At 36.0% G+C, this 19,967-nt stretch overlaps 1 protein-coding gene across 9 annotated transcripts in view; it reads left to right on the top strand.

The window, feature by feature from the left end:
* Positions 1–19,967, top strand: part of TANC2 (tetratricopeptide repeat, ankyrin repeat and coiled-coil containing 2) — a 358,600-nt gene that overhangs the window by 107,422 nt on the left and 231,211 nt on the right. For 6 of the 9 annotated variants that reach the window (XM_027081267.1, XM_027081261.1, XM_027081262.1 and 3 more), the window contains one exon: positions 7,485–7,667. In XM_027081267.1, coding sequence (XP_026937068.1) covers positions 7,559–7,667 — 109 coding nt within the window. In that variant the 5' untranslated portion in view covers positions 7,485–7,558. The remainder of the gene's footprint in view (positions 1–7,484; positions 7,668–19,967) is intronic. The other 3 variants (XM_027081266.1, XM_027081269.1, XM_027081270.1) reach the window with 1 other exon arrangement.

The raw sequence follows: 19,967 nt of genomic DNA, 5'->3' as shown, positions 1-19,967 counted from the left end.
GGCAGTTCTGTAGAATAGGTACGGCCTTCAGCTAAAGAATTTCTTTATTAACTTGAACTTTAATATCTCGTAATCATCTGTACTAAATATAAGACTTAGGACTGAAATTTTTATTGAGTCATAATTACTCCTAACATTTCTTTAGTGTCCATATACTTGATATCCCTGTGCTATCTTTTTTTTTTAAACAAATTTATTTATTTAATTTATTTATTTTTGGCTGCATTGGGTCTTCGTTGCTGCATGCAGGCTTTCTCTAGTTTCAGGGAGTGGGGGCTACTCTTCATTGCTGTGCACAGGCTTCTCATTGTGGTGGCTTCTCTTGTTGCGGAGCATGGGCTTTACGTGGGCGGGCTCAGTAGTTGTGGCTCTCAGGCTCTAGAGTACAGGCTTAGTAGTTGTGGCGTACGGACTTAGTTGCTCCGTGGCAACTAATGGGATCTTCCTGGACCAGGGCTCAAACCCGTGTCCCCTGCTTTGGCAGGCGGATTCTTAACCACTGTGCCACCACGGAAGCCCTCCCTGTGCTATCTTAATTCAACTTTTGAATATCTAATCTCCGGGTATCCAGCAAAACTGATTTTTTTCTGTCACATTAGCAGTTTATTTTATTCTGCCATATCTCTATCACATTATTTCAGTAACTTTTATTCAGTTGATTATAGCAGGAAAAGTGAGTGGTAGGAAAATGAAGATTGAGTAATTTGGAGTACCAGTAAATATCATCTTACATGCTTGGTAAATTGGATTTCTTTTTTTTTTTTAACGTTTATTTTTTTACTTGGCTGTGCCGGGTCTTAGTTGCTGCACGGGGGTCTTCATTGCTGCATGTGGGATCTTTGTTGTGGCATGCGAACTCTATATTTGCGGCAAGTGGGATCTAGTTCCCTGACCAGGGATTGAACCCGAACCCCCTGCATTGGGAGTGTGGAGTCTTAGCCACTGGACCACCAGGGAAGTCCTGGTAAATTGGATTTCAAATTTTTTACTTCCTTCCTGTTATAAAATTATACATCCATTTCTTTTGCTATGCAGCTTTTCAGTGGTTCCCACTGAAATGCACCAGGTGTATTTCCATGCCCCATTGATGTTCTTGGACTTGCTTGGGCCAGTAAAATATTAGTGAACAGAGGTCTTAAATATGCTCCTCTGATTTAACTTGGTCTCCTGCAGCCCTGTGATCTACCATGACAAGAGTGTGCCCCACATATTCACTGCCCCTTCAGTGACTAGGCCCAATATGAATGACACATTGGAATAGTTCTGAACGTGATAACCCAACCAAGATCAGCTGACCCACAGTCAATCTACAGATTCATGAGCATAAAAGTGAATGTTGTAGACTACAGAGATTTTGAGGTTGTTAGTTACCCAAGAAAAAATGGCTAATGCAGTCAAATTCTGTTCATGCATACCAGTACTTTTCTTTACTTGAAACATATATTTTTAGTTTTTTCTCTGTATTTATAGGGCAGAGAAGATAGAGGAAAATATTTTTAAGCAAAAAAGTAAACTAGGACATCCATACTGGACTAATTGCAGTATTATTCCTTAAGGAGTATTATTAGATTCTAAAATTATCAGCTAAGTTTTAACATTAGAACATTTCAAATGAAAAGAGATACTTCACTAAATCAAATGCATTCCTCTAGATATATTTTCTTTAAACAATCTAGTGCTGATTTTTCTTTAGGGAATTATTACACTAATGACATACCTCTTTGTAAACCTGTAAAATACTATAATTCCATATAAATCAGTCTCATGTCTATTCATGAAAGCCCAAAGATTAGAAATCTATTAATAAAGAGACTTGTGAAATAGGTCTAGGAGATTTCATCTGATCACAGTTCCAGAGAGAAAGAGAAGAGAATGGTTGGAAGAAAATAATTGGTCAATATAGTAAAGGAAAGGACCCAGTGACTAATGAGAAATAAAAAGTTAAGACCTATTCTGGTAAAAGTTTTGAAATCCAAAGATAAGGAATAAGTCCTAGATTTCTAGCAACAGAAGTTTGGGGGAAAGATAGTAGTGATCTGGACTATGGTAGTGATAGGAGAAATGAAGAGAACATGGTAGATTTGAACTCTATATGAGGTTGATACTCTGCAGAATAGCTATTGCATTTGTTGCAAAGGGAAGTGATGGGAAGAAATGAATGATTACTAGTCTTCTGGTTTGAATAAATATGTGAGTAGGTGGTAAATATCTACGTAATATTTTTTAATTGCGGTAACTTACCATTTTAACCATTTTAATGTGTACAACTCAGTGGTTTTAGTACATTTACAGTGTTGTGCAACCATCACTGCTATATAATCCTTCACCCCAAAAGGAAACCCTGTACCTATTAAGCAGTCACTCCTCATTCCTGTAGTCATCCCTGGCAACCACTAATCTACTTTCTGTCTGGATTTGCTTATTCTGAACATTTCATATAAATGGAATCATACAACATGTGGCATTGTTTTTGTCTGGCTTCTTACACTTAGTAGAATGTTTTCAAAGTTTATCAGTGTTGTAGCATGAATCAAGCCTTCATTATTTTTATTGCTAAATAATATTTCATTTTATAGATATACCACATTTTGTTTATTGATTCATCAATTAATGACATTTGAGTTGTTTCTGCTTTTTGGCTATTATGAATAATGCTTCTGTGAACATTCATGTTCAGGTTTTTGCTTGAAAACCTGTTTTCATTGCCTTTGGGTATATACATAGAAGAGGGATAGCTGGGTTGTATGGTAATTCTGTGTCTAACTTTTTGAGGAACTGCCAAACTGTTTTACACAGCAGCTGTACCATCTTATATTCCCACCAGCAATGTATGAAGGTTCTAATTTCTCCACATCCTTACCAACACTTCTTTGTTGTTGTTTTAATAGCCATTCTACTGGGTGTGAAATGGTATTTCATTGTGGCTCTGATGTGCATTTCTTTAATGAATGATGATATGAGTATCTTTTTATGAGCTTATTGTCCATTTGTATTGTACATTTCTCTTTGGAGAAATGTCTACTCAAGTTTTTTGCCTACTTTTAAAATTGCATTGTGTCTCTTTTTGTGGTTGAGTACTAGGAGTTCTTTTTATGTTCTTGATTCTAGACTCTTTTTTTTTTTAAGTTTTTTATTTTAAAAACTTGTTTTGGCTGTGCCACTCTGGCATGTGGGATCTTAGTTCCCCAACCAGGGATTGAACCTGTGCCCCCTTCAGTGGAAGCACGGAGTCTTAACCACTGGGCTGCCAGGGAAGTCCCCTCAATTCTAGACTCTTATCAGATAAATGATTTGCAAATATTTTCTACCATTCTGAGGGTTGTCTTTTCACTCTCTTGATAGTGTCCTTTGATGCACAAATGTTTTATCTTCCAGTTTGCTAATTCTCTCTTCATCTGTGTCTAATCTGTTTTTTCAATCCACCTATTGAGTTTTTATTTTCATAATTCATTGCTGAAATTCTAAACTTTTACTTTCTTTAAATATTAAGCATGTTGGGCTTCCCTGGTGGCGCAGTGGTTGAGAGTCTGCCTGCCGATGCAGGGGACACGGGTTCGTGCCGCGGTCCGGGAGGATCCTACGTGCCGCGGAGCAGCTGGGTCCGTGGGCCATGGCCGCTGAGCCTGTGCGTCCAGAGCCTGTGCTCCACGACGGGAGAGGCCACAGCAGTGAGAGGCCCACGTACCGCAAAAAAATATATATATATTAAGCATGTTAATTTTTTTCTTTTTACATAACATGACACACAATTTTAATACAGCATTTGGTCAGTATTTCTCAATAGAAACTCTCAGCACTTTTGACTCAGTAATTGACTGTGTCTAGGAGCCATGATGTATATTAGGTCTCCAGAACTTATTCATCTAATAACTGAAAGTTTTTACCCTTTGACCAACATCTCCTTTTGCCACCACCATTCTCCTCTCTACTACTATGATTTTGACCTTATTTTTTAGATTCCACATATAAGTGAGATTACATAGAGATTATTTCTTTCTGTGTCTGGTGGCTTATTTCACTTAGCATAATGTCCTCCAGGTTCATCCCTGTTGTTGCAAGTGGAAGGAGTTCCTTCTTTTTTAAGGCTGAATGATATTCCTCAGAGAGAGAGAGGGAGGGAGGGAGGGAGAGAGAGAGAGAGGGAGAGAGTGTGTGTGCGTGTGTGTTTGTAAAATCACATTTTCTTCATCCATCCATCCATTGACAGACACTGCAGTTGTTTCTATATTGTGGCTACTTTGAATAATGCTGCAGTGAACATGGGAGTGCAAGTATCTCTTTGAAACAGTAATTTTACTTCCTTTTGATATATACTCAGAAGTAGGTTTGCTGGTTCATATGGTAGTTCTAGTTTTAATTTTTTGAGGAATCTCCATACTGTTTTTTGTAATGGTTGTACCAATTCACATTCCCACCAACAGTGTACAGGGGTTCCTTTTTCTCTGCATCATTGCCAATACTTATTATCTTTTGACTTTTTGGTAATAGCTGTCCTAACAGGTGTGAGGTAGTATCTCATTGTGATTTTGATTTTTGTGATTGATGATTGTTGATGTTGAGTACATTCTCATGTGCCTGTTGGCCATTCATATGTCTTCTTTGGAAAATATTTATTCAGGTCCTTTGCCCATTTTTTAAAAAAATTTATTTATTTATTTATAATTTTTTTTTGGCTGTGTTGGGTCTTCGTTGCTGTGCGTGGGCTTTCTCTAGTTGCGGTGAGTGGGGGCTACTCTTTGTAGTGGGGCATGGGATTCTCCTTGCAGTGGCTTCTCTTGTTGAGGAGCACGGGCTCTAGGCACGCAGGCTTCAGTAGTTCTGGCTCACGGGCTCTAGAGTGCAGGCTCAGTAGTTGTGGTGCATGGGCTTTGCTGCTTCACGGCATGTGGGATCTTCCTGGACCAGGGCTCGAACCCATGTCCCCTGCGTTGGCAGGCAGATTCTTAACCACTGCACCACCAGGGAAATCCTGCCCATTTTTTAATTAGGTTTTTTTGTTTGTTTGTTTTATTTTGCTATTGAGTATGAGTTCTTTACATATTTTTAGTATTAACCCCTTATCGGATACATGGTTTGCAAACATTTTCTCCCATTCTGTAGGTTACCTTTTCATTTTGTTGATGGTTTCCTTTGCTGTGCAGAAACTTTTTAGTTTGATATAGTCTCACTTGCTTTACTTTTGTTTTTGTTGCTTGTGCTTTTGATGTCAAATCCAAAAAAATCATTTTCAAGATGAATTTCATGGACTTTTCCCCCTGTGTTTTCTTCTAAGAGCTTTATGGTTTCAGGTCTTAGGTTTAAGTTTTAACCCATTTTCAGTTGATTTTTGTGTATGGTGTAGGATAAGGATCCAGTTTCATTCTTTTGCATGTGGATATTCAGTTTTTCCAATGCTAGTTATTGAAGAGACTATCCTTTCCCCATTGCATATTCTTGGTGCCTTTGTCAAAGATTAGTTGACCGTATACGCATGGGTTTATTTCTAGATTCTCTGTTCTGTTCCATTGATCTATGTGTCTGTTTTTGTGCTAGTACCAAATTGTCTTCCTACTGTTTTGTAATATAACTTGAAATTAGGAAGTGTGTTATGCCACCAGTTTTGTTCTTCTTGCTCAAGATTACTTGATTACGTTAGCTATTCAGAGTCTGTTGTGGATCCATGCAAATTTTAGAGTTGCTTTTTCTATTTCTGTGAAAAAATGCCATTGGAATTTTGATAGGGATTACATTGGATCTGTAGATTACTTTGGGTAGTATGGACATTTTAACAATATTAATTCTTACAGTCCATGAATACAGGATATCTTTCCATATATTTGTGTCTTCAGTTTCTTCATCAGTGTCTTATAGTTCTCAATGTACAGATCTTTCACCTCCTTGGTTAAATTCATTCCTAAGTATTTTAATCTTTTTGGTGTTAAGCATACTAGTTTAAATTCTGTGTCTTATTGTTCCATAGTCTGTATTCCCTCTAAGACTTTATTTTGCATGATCTTTCTGATTTGCTTTTTTCATGTTCTCTTTTTGTTATTGTTAGTTAAGGACCAGATATTGTATATGAAAAATTGTGGAAGTATTTTGAGATCTGTGATGATGTTATCTTCTTCTAAGAAGATTTATGTTTGTTTTTGGCAGGGACTAGCAATCCAAGATTGCCTTAATTAAATTTTGTGGTAGACATTTGGAGCTGAGCTTCAGTCCTGTAAAGGCCAGTCTAGTTTTTTTGTTGTTGTTGTTTTTAAAATAAATTAATTAATTTATTTTTGGCTGTGTTGGGACTTTCTTGCCACATGTGGGCTTTCTCTAGTTGCAGAGAGCAGGGGCTACTCTTTGTTGTGGTGTGCAGGCTTCTCATTGTGGTGGCTTCTCTTGTTGAGGAGCATAGGCTCTAGGGTGTGTGGGCTTCAGTAGTTGTGGCATGCAGGCTCCGTAGTTGTGGCATGTGGGCTCTAGAGCACAGACTCAGTAGTTGTGGCACATGGGCTTAGTTGCTCCGTGGCATCTGGGATCTTCCCGGACCAGGGCTCGAACCCGTGTTCCCTGCATTGACAGGCAGATTCTTAACCACTCGCCACCAGGGAAGCCCCTAGTTTTGGTTTATACACACTCCTAGAATGTAGCCCTTTGGGGTTCCAAACAAAAGTGTTGGAGTTCCACCAGCTCCCCCTTCGCAACTTGGTTCTCCAGCCATTCCAGTACTTGTCTTCCCAGCTCTGTAAAACTGTCAATGGCTTCTTAGCCTTTCAGATGCCACAAAGTAAAAAGTGGCCCCAAATACCAGGTCTCAGTCTTCTTGTAATTCTTCATCATGCTATTAACTCTCCAGTGCCTTCAGGAAGATTTTTTAAATGTATATAGTTGTAGTTTTCTTAGGGAAAGGTTGGTCTGAAGTATATAATCTGCCATTGCCGGAAGTAGAAGTCAACAGTACGTAAGTGGAAGTAAACAGCATATCATTTACTCTTTTTTTAAATGTTTGAGCAGATTCAAAAATCACCATATAATGTTAGTCTTACCCATTTATATTTTCAGGTACATTCTTGGAGACAGAGAATAAGAAATAGGGTTACAGTGATCCTACTAGGAATTGCACAGATTGGATTGTCAAGCAGGGGAATATCTTCTTCCATGTTTGTCTTCTCAGGGACAACTGAAGACCATTGCTGTAATCGTAACACTTGTTGCATTGTACTGTAATTACTTTTTATATGACTACGTTGTTCATGAGACAGTGAGCCCCTTAGGAGGAGGAATCCTGTCTTATTCATGTTCAGTTTCCTAGTGCTGGACCTGAAGTTAAGTACCCAGTTACGTAGAAATGAATCTGTGTGTTGGGAATTCCTTATTTTCTTTTCACAGTGAAAAATCAATATCAGTGTACACTGTGCTGAGTCATCCAAAAAGATAAATTTTAATAGAGAAGAATTTTAGTAGAAGAGTATTTTCTCACCAGCTCTTTTCTCCCATTCTCTTCTATGTAACAGGTGGCATCTCCACAGAAAGCGACTGTGCTTTTGAGCCAGACTACGCCGTCCCACCACTTCCAGTGAGTGAAGGTATGCAGCACATTCGGATTATGGAGGGCATGTCTCGCTCTCTTCCATCCTCCCCCTTACTCACACATCAGTCTATCAGTGTTCGGCTCCAACCTGTGAAGAAGTTAACTGGTAAGGACTTTACCTAAATTTAGTATATTTAACAGGAAACCTAACCGTGTGGCACTCTAGGTCATATCAGATATGTTTATGTGCAGCTATAGGTTTTTCCTCTTTGGCCTTACTAATGTCACAGACTCTTGGAAAGTGGAGCTCCTACCGATTTTAGTTTAGGGAATTAGAATAGTGCTCCATTTGACAGATTGTTGTATTTATTTCCTAAATGATCCATCTGTTGTAGACATATTTTTCTAGGCTTTCAGGAAATTTTCAGCTTTGCCAGAATATACTGTTGTTCTGATTGCATTTATCAGCTTGTTCATGTCAGATTACCAAATGGAGATATTGTAATTCTAGAATAAGAAACGCTTCATAGTTTAGCAAAGGTACGTCAGTTTGAAATCCTGATGTGTATATTTCATACCTTTTTTTAAAAGCTGATCTAGATAGTTACCTCTCCATGGTACAGTCCAACTTGTTAGGATATTTACCATAATTGATAAGTTGTGGATTAACTTTAATATGATCTCACAGTATGTATTGTGCAGTCAGGTCTAGTTGTTAGGTGTGAAACTGTGTCTTGATTAAATGAACTTTTATCCCTTAAAGCTTTTTCAGGGAAGAAATGTTAATATATTAAATGATACTTATGTGCGAAAATATGTACACCTGGATCACTTTGTCAGGTTTCTTTTAACATTATTGGTTTATATCAACATCAGGAAGTTGACTGGTGTTGAATGGATTATGAGTGTATGGAGGCAAGAAATGAAGTCATTCCCAAAGCCTATATTGACTTCCTCCTATGCGTCTGGCATTGAGTTAGACAGTAGTGTTGATTATCGAATGACAATTCAAAAGAAAATAAGATGATAGAGGGGGAAATGAGATTTTTCACTCTTCCATCTATTTTGAATGGAACTTTTACAATGTTTATAATTTTCATTAAAATAATAGTATTGCTTTATTCTGTAGTTCCACAGAGCATAACTTACACTTCTTTACAACCTGCACAAAGCATAAGTTATGCCTCTTATATTTTTTATTGTTTTTTTAGGCATCTTCAAATGACTGAGTCAAAGTCTACTTTGATTCTTGGGTCATTAGGTAAAAATCAGTAAAGTAGCTTAATAACATTTTACTAAAATACTTATTCCTTCTGTTATCTAAAAACAGGGTAAGTTTTATGTGATTGGGCTTGAATAAAAATTTCAATGCTTTGAAATCCCTGCTTTTTTTTTTTACAGTTTAAGGTATTATTGATTACTGAAAATACAAATAATCAAATCTGATGGCTGTCAAGTGATGTGCTTCTTTTTACTACACATATTGGAAGAAATAGTAAGAAAAATTCAGTTTCCTTATAGAAGTTAGCTGAATTGCCTGAGGTTTTAGAGATAGCACTTTCCTACCCCATTAGCCTATCTCAGTTTGAACTTTAACTTAAATAGACAACCTTTAGATGACCTAAAAGATAAATACATATACTAACAAAGTCAACAACATGCCTGATATCACAGAGATAGTACAGGGAAGCAGTAATAGGAAGTACACTTGGTTAATTACAGGTATGAACTATTCAGTTTTAATTTTACAGTGCTCGAAGTATAAGCATCCTCTCAAATAATTTTATTTACTGAAGAGGTTGTCAGAGGCCTAAGAATTTGAAGTTTGAGAATGCATTTTTAAATATCTGAATGAAAGAAATCTCTCTCCTGAAAGAGGATGCCATGAAAATTTTTCTGTGGCCAATTTTCTGCCAAGTGAATTAGATGATAAGAATTTTCTGGTTTAACCTGGAATTAAATTACTTTGAAATTTAAATTAAAAATATTATTTAGGGGCTTCCCTGGTGGCACAGTTGTTGAGAGTCCGCCTGCCGATGCAGGGGACACGGGTTCGTGCCCCGGTCCAGGAAGATCCCACATGCCGCGGAGCGGCTAGGCCTGTGAGCCATGGCCGCTGAGCCTGCACATCCGGAGCCTGTGCTCCACAACAGGAGAGGCCACAACAGTGAGAGGCCCGCGTACCTCAAGAAAAAGAAAAAAAATTATTTAGTAGATTATTCATCAGTTATCTTTCCTTTCCTAATTATATTTTGTTATAAATAAGTAAAAAGAACTTTGTATGGGAAAAGATTAACTGACCATAAGGAAATGTCCTTCAGAGAATGGTTCTTAACAAAATACATTAATATGGCCATTAGGGCTACAGTAACTAATTTATGCATTTCCATTCATTTAAACTTCCAACTACCTTATCTATCTTGTATTCGTATTACAACCAAACCGAATAAGTAGAGCCAGAATAGTTATTTTCTTCTGTTTTCTTTCTGACTTTCTAATATTTAGTCCCCTGTCTCTGCTATGGTCAGGGTAGTTTGCTCATTATTCTTCTGTGCTTTTCACTTAATCACTAAACAAATATTTGTTTAGGAACTACTATATGCCAGGCACTGCTCTAGATACAGTAAATAGAGTTGAATCTCCTGCCTTCAAGGTATTTATATTCCATTTGGGAGGGAGACTGATAATAAACATATAACCAATAAATAAATAATTTTAGATAGTAACTAGTACTGTGAAGGTGATAAAGTAGGAAAAGGGATAGAGAAAGACTGGGGTAGAGGTAGGTTCTTTCTATGAAGTGATCAGGGAGAGTCAGAGAAGGAGGTATTTGAACTGAGGTCTGAATAACAAAAAGAAGCCAGCCATGGGAAGATCTGGGATCAGAGCCTTCCAGGCAGAGGGAACAGCGAGAACAAAAGTCCTAAAGCAGAAAGCAGCGTTGGCATGTTCAAGGATTAGAAAGAAGGCAGGTGTGTTGTCAGCAAAATAAGTCAGAGGGGAGGGGAGTATGAAATAATTGAAGAGGTAGGCAGAAGCCAGAGTTTTTAGAATCATGGTAAGGAATCTACTCTGTAGGATTCTAAGCAGAGCTGGAATGGGAATAATATGATCTGATTTAGCTTTTAATCAGATCTTGGTGACAAATGTGCTCAGAGTAGAGAGTATGGGGGTCTGGAGTATCCCATTAACCTTGGGTGTGTTTTCCTGATTTTTAATAGATCTTTAACTTCTAACAAGTTAGTAGAGGTTGAAAAGACAATTAATCTTTTTTTTTGTTTTATCTCGTAAAACATAATGGAGCAACTTTTCCTATTACTATATAACCTTTGTACTCTCAACGTATTTGTTTTATACACAGAGGTGTATATGAAGATCCATTTCCAAATACTTTGACTTCTCTTTAGTCTCGAGGGAGTGAGAATGGGGAAAGGTTTGCTCAAGAATAAACATGTAATTTGAAGCTGGAAAACTAATTTTATATATATATAAATATGTATATTTAGAATATATATAGCTCTATCCTGTACAAAAACAAGTTACCGTAAAAGTGATCAAGAGAAAAACAGGCTCTGTGGTCATACTGCTTGAGTTTGTATCCCAGCTCTGAGAAAGTCACTTTACTACCTGCTTCTGTTTCTTCATCTGCAAAATGGGGTTAACAATACCTCCTACCTCATGGATAGTCAGGTCTATATCCCATCGACGCTTATCACATTGCTTAATACTTGATTAAAACTGTGTTTGGCAAATAATAAATGCTCAGAACGTGTTCGCTGTTATTGTTAACAAAATTGTTAAATTTGGTGAGAAGTTTTTAAAAATTTCTTTTAGCATTAGACACCAATTTGGAACTTGAAAACTTTGCACGTTTTAAAAATTATACTTTTTAATGAGTAATAGTAATAATGATAATAATTCTCATTTGAGTGCCTGTTGTGTTGACATACACATGTCAACTCACGTATTCTTCACATGTATCTCAATTTTACACATGAATAAATTAAATCTTAGAGAGGTAAAATGTCTTGCTCAAAATGATACAACTAGGAAACGGTCAGAGCCAAGATTAATACCTAGGCCTTTAAACCCTAAATGTGTCTCATTTTACCAATGAAAAAATTGAGGTTTAGAGAACTTAACCAACTCACCCAAGGCATCAGGTATATCGCTTAAGACTTTTTTGTTAAAAAAAGTAACATAGCCAAATGGTTTAAGCCAATATAGGGAAACTAGAAGACCTAGAGGTTAGTCAGGCCTCAAGGTTCACTTGCTCAGTGGATGTTGCTCTGCACTGGGGGAGGCGTGGAAGAGAGTATGCAGAGACACACCGTTGGCCCCAGTAACTGTGGTCATGGGATTGCCCCGTTCTCTGGATTCTTACTCAGTGACCTTTTCCAGATGCTTTTGTTCATAATATCATAAAGCCCCTCAGCATACTTCTTAAAATATAGATAATTGCGAGTGCCAGTAGTTCACTCATTCAACACTTAATGAATTTACACTGTCTGCCTACTATGTACACTGTAGGTTTAGTAAAAGCTAAATTTTGAGTATTCATACTGTTAGTAGGGCTGTAAATTGGTACACCCTTTTTTTATTAAAGTTTTTAAAAATTTATTTATTTATTTATGGCTGCGTTGGGTTGCTGTGCACGGGCTTTCTCCAGTTGTGCCAAGCAGGGGCTACGCTTTGTTGCAGTGCGCGGGCTTCTCATTGTGGTGGCTTCTCTTGTTGTGGAGCACGGGCTCTAGGCATGTGGGCTTCAGTAGTTGTGACGTGTGGGCTTGAGTAGTTGTGGCTTGCAGGCTCTAGAGCGCAGGCTCAGTAGTTGTGGCCATGGGCTTAGTTGCTCCACGGCATGTGGGATCTTTCCGGACCAGGGATCGAACCCATGTCCCCTGCATTGGCAGGTGGATTCTTAACCACTGCGCTACCAGGGAAGTTCCAGTATACCCTTTTTGTAGAACAGTTTGAAATATGTATCAAAATTGTAATGCACATAATCTTTGACACAATAGTTTTATTGCTAAGATTGTATTTTATAAATAAATTTGAACAAATTTGAAATGTATATGTGTGTATGTGTATGTATATATAATATTGTTTATGTAGTAAAAATGAAAATCTAAATATCAATAATAGTAATCCACTTGTGTTTTAAAATGATATGCAAACATACACACATCACAGGTGTGTTCATTTGATGGTGGAGTGGAGATACGATAGCTCTAACTCAAAAGCAGGAGGAGAATGACATGAATTTCGTTGTATATCCTTCTATCATGTTTGTATTTTTATGTGTAAAACCCAATGTATCTCATGAGGCAATATAACGAGATGGACCCTGAGTGCCCTTTTCTAATTGTGTCAACTTGTGCAAAGTTGCTTCATCTCTGTACTTCAGTTTTCTTGTTTCTAAAATAAGGATAGTAATAGTATTTACCTCATAGGACTATAAGAGAATTGGATGAGTTGGTTTGTGTAAAAGCTCATAAAACAGCATCTGGCGTAGAATAAGTAGTCCAATAAATGTTAGCAATGGTCATTATTATAGTTTTAAAATAGATTTGGGTGACTTTGTGTCAGCTGTCAAATATGAATTCTGAGCCTTTGGAAGATGACCTTCAAGTACTTTATTTAATAGCCTTAAGTAAGTCCCTCTCCTGTTCTGAGGAGTAACCTTAAAATACTGATATCAAAAGGATTAGTATCTGGGAATACTAATTAGTGTTAGCCTCTGGGAAAAGATTTTTTGGCCTGATTTTTAAAGTATTTGCTACCAATAGATTGTAATGACCAAGTGGCAATCCAATTTAGATGGTAAATAAGTTACAATAACCAGTCTGATCATGCTACAGCCTAGTTATTTTAGATGCTAGCTAAGGCCAAAATATTATTTTAAAATACATTATTAATAAAATGGAATCATTGACTTCTTTCTGAGACATCCTGGGAAAATTGCTTACAGCTATTTTGACATTAAAAAGAACCTATACATAGTTAGTCTACATAGTCTGATATATTATAGTGTACTTATGATATGTTCTTCACATAAGAATAATTATCTTGCAATTGTTAGAAACACTGGAATTCAAGGTGTACTTTAGTAAATTTTATTAGAAAAAATACAGGGTTGCTATGAAGATTAAATAAGATTTCTTAAACATACAACCTAGCATGTAATAAACATTGATAAATGTTACTTTTTAAAATTTAATTAATTTTTTATACAGCAGTTTCTTATTATTTATGATAAATGTTAGTTTTCATTTTATATCTTGGATAAAGTGGAAATATAGTCTTGAGAAAATTATTGAAAAGCCAGTTTGGAAATATAAAGAGCCTAGAGATCATGTTAGTCTTCACAGTTTGATTTATCTTAGTGTACATGCTACTGTAGGATAGGAGTAAATACAGCTAGGGATTTATAACCAGGGAGGAAGATGGCAAGGGTGGCAGTGGATAGAAAATTACTAAGTGGAGACATCAAGGGTAGGGGAAGGGTTTGCTGAAGGCAAACCAGGGAATTAGATAAAGTGTGTGGGGTTCTTGCTGAACTGACTTTGCAGGATTCTTGATACAACTGGTCTAAGCTGGGTGTAAGATAGGCTACAAGGATGTACTGTACAACATGGGGAATAGAGCCAATATTTTGTAATAACTGTAAGTGGAGTGTAACTTTTAAAAATTGTGTAGATAGGTAGGTAGGTAGGTAGGTAGGTAGGTAGATAGATAGACAGATAGATAGGGGGCTCAGAGCAGCCTAACTAAATTTTAGTTAAGGAGAGAGTCTTTGTCATTATGTATATTTTGAACACCTAAATGGCAACATACATTATCAAATAAAGAGTTCTTTATTTGATGTTTGCATGTGCTGAATTTGCAACATAATTAAATCTGCTCTTTTTAGATTTTTATAGGAACTCAAGAGTTTGTATAGAGCAAATAATTTTCTCTTCTACTATTTTTTTTATATTTAAATGGAAGTCACTCATACAGAGTAAAAGCATTATTTATACCATTGTGGTATTTATAGTGGGATTATTTAAGGCAACTGTAGTGTTGCTGTGTATATTCCACTGAAATACAGTAGTTCTGTCTTCCTACCTCTATTCAACCACTGCTGGGTAAAGGTTGAAAAAAAATGCCAAAATGTCCCTTAACGGAGAAAGGGCCAAAATCCTCTGGTGAGGATCAACAGTGCCCAGGAACCTCTGGAGTCGAATACTCACATTTTAGGGTCTGAGTTGACTTAGCCAAGTATATGCAAGATTGTAAGAAACCATGACAGTATTTTTCAACAGAACTCTTATCAGTACCTACCTATGAGAAGTTGTTCTTTATAAACTTGTGCTCAGTTTCCCATTTCCTTGTATCTCTCTAAATGGTCATTACCTCCTACAATGTATTCTTTTTTATTTGTAGACTAATATTTTCTAGAAGAAAATAGTGTCTTTCTAGGAAAACTATAGCATATAGTACAAATGAGGGTAATTCCCAACACGATGTTTTTATAATTTTCCTGTGAAACTGTTATTTTTAGTCTTCATCTGTGTTTTAAAAAAAAAAAAGTTCCTGAGAGGTGTTCTTTTCTTTGATGTAGAATTTAACTGGTAAGCAAATGAGCTGATCCCCTACTTTCTTTTTCTATCTTAGTAGTTGTTTGGTTAGGATCTCAGTTGTAGAAAGCTGAGTTGCCTTGGCTAGTCTAAACAGAAAGACATTTAGTGAAGTGTTATGATAGCTTTCAGAATCTCCAGGAAGACCTGACTGCAGCCAGAAACTCCACCACCCTACAATCCTAAAGGAACAACACAACTACCTCTATCACAGTTGCCCTGGAGGAACCAGATGTACCCTCACCTTAGTGTTTATCATATGCTAATTGATTTCTTTTTTTCCAGTGTGCATATATATATGGTGTATGTATGTTCAAGTGCTTTTATTAGAAAACAAGAAATACCGAAAGTAAATTTACTATTAATTTAACTCAAGGAGATAGAAGAAGAATAAGTAAACATAAAAGAAGTAATCAAAAAATTAAAAGCAAAAATGAGTAAAACTAAAAAACAAAATAAAAATTCTTGATCAGTGAAGCCACAAACAAGTTCACTGAAAAGATTAAGGGAGTGGAACAATCTTTGACAGGTATGATTTTTCCACCAAAGAGGAAAAGAGGAGAGAGAAAAGATAACATATGCGATACATAGAACAAGGAATGAAATAGCTGCTGATAATAATGTTCTTTATTGTAACAGAATATAGTATACAGGCTTATAGCAGAACAACCTAAAAACTAGATAAATGGAAGAAAACAAACTGTAAAATTGACTCAAGTAAACTTAAAAATATGACTAGCCCAGTAACCATAGAAATCAAAGAACCCTAAGACTCAGCAGGTCCAGATGATTTTACAGTCAAGTTTTATTAAACTTTTAGGTGATAATAATAGTTATAGTAATAATAGATAATGTATATTGAGCTGTTTCTCTGTTCCAGACGGTATGAAATGCTTTACGTAGTGAGCAGATTTAATTTTCATGGCAATCTAAGTGGATAGTCAGTGGCTTCTATGTGAAAAATTTCAGTGATGGCAAGCTTTCTACTTTGTACTTAGCCTATTTTGTTGAATAGTTTTAACCATCAATTTTCTCTTTACACATATGCAAATGTCCTCTATTGTTCCCACCTGCTAGTTCTAGTTCTTTTTATTTATGACATAAATGAACCTCCTCTTTCACATGGCAGTCCTTTATATCCTGGGAAGCCATTTTCATATCTGCTTTCTCTAGCTTAAGAGACTTCATTAAGACCTGTCCAGTATCAAGATGGTCCTAGGTCTATGTTATTTCCTTTATCTTCTAGTCTAGTAACTATATCAAAATGAACACGAGATTATTTCGGAATTACTTTTCTTTGTGACCCTTTATTGACTCTTAGTGAGCATTTTACCTTTTATGAAGGTTTTTTATAAACTATTTAAAATGCATATTTTCCCACTTTCTAGTCCTGTAGCCCTCCTAATTTCTTACGTGGGTTTACAGAGAATGCTATTAGTAGTTTCATGTTCCTGTCTTCATGTTCTTTTAGAACTCAAGTGTAAATTGTGTGGGCCTGGATTTCAAGTATATGTTTTTAAACTCATAACTTGGACTTCAGTGACTTCTTAACAATGTTTATTCTACGCTTTTTAGTTTAAATGTAATTAATGGAAAAGACTAAAGCAAAAAAAGGGAGTAATTGTTCTATGTCTCTTGCTTGGAGGCAGGTTGTTGTTAACCTTGGCAAACTTTGGAGGCAGTTATACTTGTTATGCAAGGTTCAAGCCCTTACTCTGCCACTTATTAGCTGTATGACCTTGGTCAAGCCACTTAAGTCCTCTGAGCATGTTTTCTAATCTGTATTATAATATTATTATTATCATTGTTCAAGGCTACTTAGTAAGATACAATCTGGTAACAATCACTAAGAGGAGGTCTAAACAGACCCTAAACATTAGGGTGATCAGCTGTATGTAACTGGTTGTGTGAACAGGAAAAGGGTGAAACCTGTTAATCCAAGGGAATCTGGGGACAGACAGCAGGCACAGTTCCAGGGGGACAAGTGGTTAATATTAAGGAAAATGTTTAACAATGAGAACCCATCATAAAGCAACGTTTTGTTGTCAGCAGATCTTTATGGAAGAATGATACTGATATATCTATAATGTGGCAGAGTTAAGGCTCACAACTCTAGGCCCAAAAGAACCAATAGTGCCATACTGGTCAAGAGCCCAGCCTTTCCAGTTGGACAGAGAACCAGGTTAAAATTCTACACTCATTCATTTGTAAGCTGTATGTCTGGACAGGTGAATACTTTTTGAGCTTCTCTTTCCTCTATAATATGTATAGTAGAAAAAATAATACCTTAGGGCTGAGAGGAATACAGAAATGTTTGTATAGAGTTTCTCTACGTTCCTAGCACTTACTGTGTCAAACATTTAAGTATGATTTGACAGTTACTACCATGAAGCTCTGTTACATTCAATACTACACCCTGGATGTAATTCTCAATATTTGAAAGAGCCTAAAAGAAAACATACATTTACTTGTCATAAAATTATACAGGCTAGCTTATTTTGTTTTGGGTGAAATTATATCACCTTTCTGTGATCAACTTATATTTATTCGAAACTCCATTTAACAGTTTATTATATCTCTGTTTAAATTAATAAATAAAATTTTTGACAGGTAAAACCTTTTAAAATTTAAGTCTATATGGGAGGAAATAATAAAAGGAATCCTAACAGGTGAAAAAGTTGGCAATTACTTGGTTGATAATCTCTGATAACCTTTTGAGCTAGTGTGTGATGTTTCTAAGAGTTGAATATCACTTTTAAAGATGGCAGTGAAGTTTATAGAAAAAAAATTCTTCATTGTCAATTCTTCCTTTGTGATTTCCCCAGAAAACTCACCATGATTTTCTGGCACAGTTCCTAGGAAGTCTATTTTTAAAGTTAATTGTCCCTGTTTTCCCTACTTATCTACCCACTTGCTATGGAATATGAGCAGTTCAAAAAGTGTCAGATACTGAATGTAGGTACTAAATAACGTTGGTCATCAGTAATACTCTTCAGTCACAAAGCATCATAAAAGGCAAATAAGTAAATATCCATGATTCAAAGTAAATCCTCTTAGTGACTCTCCAAACAGGAAGTAAATTATAGTATGGGATTATTTAAAGCTTAGCATAGAATATATATTCACATTATAACAGTGCTTATTATAATGCTAAACCATGTTTTTTTTTCTCATTATAGAAAATCATGTGCCCTAAATGATGTATTCAGCTTGTAAGAGTAATAAATACACGGCATGACAGAATACTCCCTCTTTGATGAACATTTTAAACACCAGAGGGCAGAGTGTTCCAAAGGACATTTTCTATTATCCCATTATTCATTCTTTCATGTCCTTGGCTGCATTTTAAAAAAGTAAGAAATATGGCCATTTGAGAATCACCTATGTATCTGAGTGATCGGTTTTGTTTAGACAACATAATGAGCAGTGTTCTGATACATGCTAGAGTTGGTTAATCCACATGTTCCCTCCTTTTCTAGTTAAAGTCTATATTTCTGGCTTCTGAAAGTGACTTTTTTTAAGTCATATGTACATCTGTATCATTTAGGGAGTTTCATAAGTTGAAGATTTATTTAGTGAATTAAGTAAAGTGAGAGAAAGGTGATCAATATGTATGTCTTGTAGTTCAGTATGCCCTTTTATGTTCTACTTATCCATAAAAACATTCTGGAAGAGCCACCTGCCAGCTAATGATCTTTTTCAAATATTGGGATTGTAATGTACAGATAGCATCACACACATTTGAGGAAATTTTATTCAGGGCTTAGGTAATAAAGTCAACATATCAAGTAAAAACTCTATATAATAAAAATTATCCTCTGAAATCCCTTAAGAGGATAATTCATAGCATTCATTAAACAGAAATACTGCTTTTCAATATGTCCAACCCTGCCAGTTTTTTAAACTCATTTATTGACCACCAGATGAATAGTTGGCTCATGTATAGAGGCTACATTATATGATTTTTAAGAATATGTTTCTTTCTCTTCTCTGTTAGTCATCACTCTTCTCTTGGAAGTTGAAGTCCTGATCTGGAACAGTAGCCATTCCTGGGAAAGGAAGAAACCAAAATTAGAAATTTGGCCAAAGCTTGAATTGCTATAATAAGTAGGATGGGTACTTTGTTACTTCTGTGCCAATAGAGATTTCATATATTCACCTCTTCATAAGTATTACCCTGCCTTTAAGCACTATAGAGTTTAACACTGATAATTACTCCTTAGAGAAAGCTTATAAAGGGAGAAGATTGGAAAAAGAATAAAAAGAATATAAAACTCTGCATAAGGTTTAGAATGACTTACCTAAATTAATCATAAGGGAGTTAAAAATTAGTAGTCAGGGGAATAGCTTAGTCTCTTAAATCTCTTTCTACCCTTACCTTAAGTGAAATCCAATTTTTAAAGAAACAAAAACACCTATGTACTTTGTCTTTTAAAGTATCTTAACCATATCCTCATCTCAGTCAGCTCCTACAGAGCATAAGCAACATTAAAATGAAAGCCAGTGGAAAAATGATTTGTTGTCCAAGTTTGCATTTTTTCCAGAAATATTCTGGAATCCATCTAATGCATGGATCAGCTCAACTTGATTTGGGGGAGAAGGGAACTTGCCCTCTTTTTCCTGAAGTATTGAGTTATTGGTATTCTTAAAGACACAAAGAGAATTTCCCTGAAAAATAACCATTGGGGCAAGAAAATATTTGATTTAAAAAAAAAAACACTAGATAGATTAGACTATCAGGGAAACAGAACAGAGTTGTGCTGTCCATAGAATTTTCAAACCTAACGGAAATGCTCATTTTTAGGTTTGCCTTACAGTTTTCTAGTTAGGTGAGAGAAAAAGTA

Source organism: Aethalodelphis obliquidens, unplaced genomic scaffold (genome assembly GCF_003676395.1).
Source record: "Aethalodelphis obliquidens isolate GAN/ISIS:26980383/991018 unplaced genomic scaffold, ASM367639v1 scaffold44, whole genome shotgun sequence".
Taxonomy (NCBI): Eukaryota; Metazoa; Chordata; class Mammalia; order Artiodactyla; family Delphinidae; genus Aethalodelphis; species Aethalodelphis obliquidens.
This window is presented reverse-complemented; position numbering and strand designations above follow the sequence as displayed.